At 46.2% G+C, this 6,000-nt stretch overlaps 1 protein-coding gene across 1 annotated transcript in view; it reads left to right on the top strand.

The window, feature by feature from the left end:
- The window catches only part of CHPT1 (choline phosphotransferase 1), a 20,124-nt gene continuing 14,124 nt past the window's right edge, over positions 1-6,000 (top strand). Inside the window, exons 1-3 of the mRNA XM_083366414.1 lie at positions 1-395; positions 2,585-2,732; positions 4,641-4,782. Coding sequence (XP_083222540.1) covers positions 165-395; positions 2,585-2,732; positions 4,641-4,782 — 521 coding nt within the window. The 5' untranslated portion in view covers positions 1-164. The remainder of the gene's footprint in view (positions 396-2,584; positions 2,733-4,640; positions 4,783-6,000) is intronic.

Raw genomic sequence — 6,000 nt, 5'->3', positions numbered from 1 at the left:
CCCCAAACCGCACCCGGGACGGGGCGGCCCGCAGCTCCCAGCCTGCCACTTCCTGCCCGCCTCCAGCCAGGCCAGCGGGCTTCCCCGCCTCCGGCTCCTCCCGTTGCCCCCGCGCGGGTTGCTGGCTCTCGGAGCTGGCTCGGGCTAGTGGGAAGGCAGGCGCCATGGCGCTTCTGGAGCCGCTAAGCGCAGCGCAGCTGAGGCGCCTGGAACAGCACCGCTACAAAGCGTCTGGGCGCTCGCTGCTGGAGCCGCCGCTGCAGCGTTACTGGGCTTGGCTGGTGGAGCGCACGCCGCTCTGGCTGGCCCCCAACACCATCACGCTCGTCGGCCTGGCCTTCACCCTCGTCCCTTCGCTGATTCTCATGTATTGCTGCCCTAGCGCCACCGAAGAGGTACGTACGGTAGTCCACGCCGGGGTGACGACTCGCCTCGGTCGTCGCCTTTGTGGATGCGCGCTTCCCCGGGTTTCGCTTTAGAGCTCTCCCGCTGGGCGTGGGGGGGGGGGAGGGCATTGCGGAAGGCGGAGGGTCAGGTTGCCGGAAAAGAGCAAAGGCTGGGCCGCCCTGGAGTTCAAATTCCAGGGGTTCACCCTGTTCAGCAGATACTCAAGACCAGGGGTCTTCAAACTTGGCCCTTTTATGACTTGTGGACTTCAACTCCCAGAATTCCTCAGCCAGCTTTGCTCCCAGAATTCCTCAGCCAGCGTGGGGGGGGGCATTGCGGAAGGCGGAGGGTCAGGTTGCCGGAAAAGAGCAAAGGCTGGGCCGCCCTGGAGTTCAAATTCCAGGGGTTCACCCTGTTCAGCAGATACTCAAGACCAGGGGTCTTCAAACTTGGCCCTTTTATGACTTGTGGACTTCAACTCCCAGAATTCCTCAGCCAGCTTTGCTGGCTGAGGAATTCTGGGAGTTGAAGTCCACAAGTCATAAAAGGGCCAAGTTTGAAGACCCCTGCTCAAGACTGATCGAGGGCAGTGTTAAGATCTTAGCGTACTTAGGATGTGCTCTTTAACTCGTCTCGTGCGAACTGCTCGCTAAGCTTTCCACGGAGTCTTGCAGATCTCTGCCGCGCACGCTTTCCGTTAAGAGCAGCTCCCCTTCGCTCACGGGAAGAAGGGACTTCTTGTTGGCTAATCCTGCAGCCTTGTCCTTAGAAACAGGATGGGCTGTGGAGTCCAGTGTGTGCAGATCGTGCTGAGAAAGATCTGTGTTGGCTGTCATAATTTTTTTTTAAAAAAAAAAGAAAATATTTGAGTCACCTTGGGATTTGGGGAAATTGAAGTAGCTCAGCAACAGAGTTTGTGTATGTGTGCATTTGTTAGACTTACATCTTGCCTTTCCTGTGTGTTAAGGCATTTAGGATTGGCACTTTGGATTAGACTGGTGATCCTTGAGCAAAGTCACAGTATGTACATGTTTTGAGCTGTTCGAGTAGAAACTAGGAATGGGCTGATTTTAGACATCTGCCTCTCTGAAAGAGAAATGTTCTTCACTTATAAAACAAATTTGTATTTGCATAATGCACAGAAAGATACAATTTCCTTTTTGTGGAGTTTCACTGCTGACAACTGCACAGATATATTAACTTCTCAACAACAATAAGGACGTGGTTATTTGTTGCGGCAGCCTCCACCTCCTTTTTAAAGATCCCAGTCTTTCCTTGCTTCTGGGAGTTTCTGAGGACTACCAGGTTTGACCCTGCATGATTTTTCAAAGATTGACTAGATCCGTGGTGGTGAACCTATGGGACGCGCACCATCGCCCCAGTCCTAGGCCTTCAGCTGAGTTTTATAAAACCTTTTCGCTTTAGGCCTCCGCCACCGTGTGCAAAAAAAAAGAGGTTCAATCAATCAATCAATTTCAACTTCTCATGGAAAAAAAAGGATCTTGCAAAGTTGGAACTGATTGCTTGAACTTTTTAGTCCCATCCAGTCTGCCGTTACCACCACAGCCATGCCCACCCAATGGGCCACACCCACCCAATTGGCCATGCCCACCCGGCACCTGACGATACGTAAATGGGTTTTGAGTTGCAGTTTGGGCACTCGGTCTCTAAAAGGTTCGCCATCACTGGACTAGATCATAGTCCATGATGCATATTATTATCAGCCCAATCTGCTGCAGAATGAAGGCCTCTTCACTGAAGATGGTTTATTTTATGTGCTCAGTTTCCATAAGTGCCCATCTCATCCAAGTGACTCTTTATGGTTTGTAATGTACCATGCTAATCAACTTTGGATTGGTAAACAGATATTATTCCACTTTCCAGTCTTGGCTCAGAAACAATGACTGGCCCAAAGGCATCCAGCTGGCTCCTGTGCCTAAGGGAGGACTAGAACAGGATCTCTTTGCTCATGTTTTTTAGTAAGATAGAGAAACTGTAGACTAGGTTATTAGCCGTAGTGTTAATGAGTACCTTATCATTCACTGGTTTTGTAACAAACCTACTTTAAGATACAATCTGCTGAAGACAAAGTAGTGCTTAAGGGGAATGTGATAACAGATGATCAAGGCCACTCTGTCCGTATAATACTTATTAGAGGAGAATGGCAGAACAGCTTGTTTCTGTATATTTGTTTCAGGCTCCTCCGTGGGTGTTCCTCTTCTGTGCATTAGGTATCTTTATTTACCAGTCTCTGGATGCGATTGATGGAAAGCAAGCCAGAAGAACAAATAGTAGTTCTCCTTTGGGAGAATTGTTTGACCATGGGTGTGATTCTATTTCAACAGGTAACTTTTTAATTAGTTTAGTCTTGCATCATGTACTGATAAGAGTTGGAAGGAGGTCTTTTAGTCTAACCCCTGTAGACTAACCCGTGCAGTCCCCTCCTCTAGTCAAAATATAGGGTTGCTTCTCTCTGTGAATTCAATCCATGTCTTTCCAGACCAGGGTGTTTCAACCTTTTCACCTATTGTACCACTTTTAGGATATGGTAACATCCGAGTACCACCAGTCACCTAGCAAGGTGTCAAAAACTTGCAGACACCCCCACCCCCAATAAAGGAAAAAAGTGATGAAGTACAGGTAGTCCTCGACTTACAACAGTTCCAGCTGATCGATGCTTCTTCCAGCTGGAGCCTGGCACTGATCCTGGCGCTTCCACTGAGCCCTGACAGCCCCGAAGAAGCACTGATCCTGGCGCTTTCACTGAGCCCTGACAGCCTTGCAGCTCCAGCCATCTCTCACTCAGGCTTGTGTGGTGCTGCCACCAGTTCAGCTCATTCCCCTTCCCCACTATACTTCTCTAGGATGGTCGCATACCACCTGCCAGGTGCCAATGTACCACAGGTGGTACCCATACCACTGGTTGAAAAGCCCTGTTCTAGACAACTTGCCGTAGTAGTTCAACAGACCCCACTCTCAAGTTCATCCTACAATCCTTCAGATGGACATGAAGCCACCTTAACACTAGGCCTGTAAATTGCTTCCAGTTTGAAGGGAAAAAGTGCTTTGATGCATGTGGGCATGTAATAGCTTTTTCCAATTCCTTAAATCATTTAAGTGACTTTTCCCTACATCTAATGGCAACTCCAGATGGCTGTCATGTGTCCCGGGGGGGAAAAAGCAGCCATTTTTGAGTTTCTACTTGCTATCTGAGTAGCCTTGCATACTCCATATCTGGAGGGTTGAACATGCAGAGCAGCCCAGGAAAGAAGTCCTTCCATCCTGTAGAACAAACATTCTTTCTGGGCAACCAAAGCAATTTCTGTCCAACATTTTCATCTAAAACCAGGCTGAAATTTGTCTTTCAAAAGGTAAAGGTAAAGCTTTCTCTTGTCCAGTCGTGTCTGACTCTTGGGTGTGGTGCTCATCTCTGTTTCTTAGTCAAGCATTGTCCGAAAAGACTTCTATGTTTATGTGGCCATTTATGTGTTTATGTTGACTGGGTGCAACACTGTTACCTTCCTACTGAAGTGGTACCTATTTATCTCCTTGCATTTGGATGCTTTTGAACTGCTAGGTTGATGGGAGCTGGACAAGTAATAGGAGCTCACCCCATCACGCAGCACTCAGGTCTTGAACCTGACTGTCAGCTTTCCAGCTAAGAAGCTCAGCATCTTTAACTGCTGAGCCATCACACCCTTTGGTCTTTTAAATATTTAATTAACAGAATTGATCACAGGTAGGATATTTTAAAAATATCCCAGTAGGAAGAGCAGTTTGAGAATGGAATCACTTATCCAAGAGGCCAGACCGTCATCTGTTTGGCATATTTTAAACTGGATTTCTACACAAAGTTGGAAGTTGGATTCAAGAGCCAAAATATTATCTTCTGGTTCTATAAACTAGCTCAACACGTATGAAGTAAAATGAGTAGAAGCGAGGTGGTAGTTTTTTTAGATTAAATGAAGATCATATTAGCAACAATTCGTGGAATGCAGAGTGTTATATTTTATGGGCACTTAGCTCATCAATATTTTTTAAATACATGATGTCTTTCATAAAGCAGGGTTAAGAAAAGACATAGGTTTTCTAAGATGGGTGGAATCTACTAGTTACTGTAGGGATTCTTTTTCCCACTTAGTATAGCTTCCATTTTACTTACCAATGAAAAGTAAGTACTGGTTATGCCCAAAGTCTTAATTTATCAATATTCTCCAAAACAGCTATGAAACCTAACTTAATTTGCCTTTCAGTATTCGTTACTGTTGCAGCCTGTATTGCAGTTCGCTTGGGAACAAATCCAGACTGGCTCTTTTTCTGTATCTTTACTGCAATATTCCTGTTTTACTGTGCTCACTGGCAAACCTATGTCTCCGGCATACTCAGATTCACCAAGTAAGTGAATACCTGGATAACTGAATTTGCAACTTGTCTTAAGAAAAAATTACTGTCACCCTCAACTGGGACACCAGTTTTTTTCCCCCTGAATCTTAGTAGGAAATATGTTATTTGTGAATTCCATGCTAAGTGAATAGTACATTAAATGAGATGATAATACTTCACAAAGTAGTTTGAAAGCTAGAGAGGTTAGATGGGAAGGATCAAAAACTTTTCAGGAAAGGTTATGAGATACTAAAGATGAGTCAGAAACCTTAAACTTTCAGCTACCAAGGTTGGAATGAAAAGGGGATGAAAATAGCCCTCGGTAGCAAAGCTGTTAGAATACAGCATTGCAGGCTAACTCTGCCTGTACCCTGGAGTTCAATCCTGACAAAAACAAGGTTGACTTAGCTTCCAAGGTCTGAAAGTGAAGAGCCAGATTGTAGGAGACAATATGCTGACATTATAAACCACTGAGTGCTGAAAGCACTATGGAGCGGTATATAAGTCTAAGTACTATTGCTATTTTTTAAAATGGCTACGAGAGAGCAGTTCTCTGTCTGAAGGTATTGTCTGTTTTAAGGAGCTCGCTGGCTCAGATTTAATCCCAGTTTAGGTAGATGACCATGAAAAGAGAATAGTTTTACTGGTGTACAGGAATTAGTATTTGGTCAGCAACAGGCAAATAGGTAGATGTGAAGTTTGGTTCACATAGCCCAAGTTATGATTTCTTAATTGCATCAGGATTAGTTGGATTTGTATCTTACTTTTTGTAGGAGGAGATAGTGATGCTTTATTTATATTCCAGCCATTATTTCTGCCCATTTATACATTGAATTAGGAAAATATAATTACAAGAAATAAAATAAATTATTAAGCTACCCCCACCGTGGGTGCACGGTGCCAGTCAGATGGTACCGCCCTAGGCGCCTAATGGACCCTGGTAAGTTCCAGGCAGCGCTTAGGGACTCGCATGCACCCCCTGCTCACAGCTCGGCGGAAGCCTTAGTGGAAGCCTGGGAAAAGGCAGCCACGGAGGCTCTGGACCGAGTTGTACCCTTGCGGCCTCTGACCCGGCGCAGATCCCAGCGAGCCCCATGGTTCACCGAGGAGCTCTGGGAGATGAAGCGTCGGAGACGGGGCCTAGAGAGCCGTTGGAGGTCCAGTCGATCCGAATCCGACCGATTGCGACTAAGAATCCTCACCAGGTCTTATCTCGCTGCGATAAGGGTG

Source organism: Vipera ursinii, assembly GCF_947247035.1.
Source record: "Vipera ursinii genome assembly, chromosome: 6".
NCBI classification, from domain to species: Eukaryota; Metazoa; Chordata; class Lepidosauria; order Squamata; family Viperidae; genus Vipera; species Vipera ursinii.
Note: the sequence above shows the minus strand (reverse complement) of the source record. Positions and strands in the feature narration are given on the sequence as shown.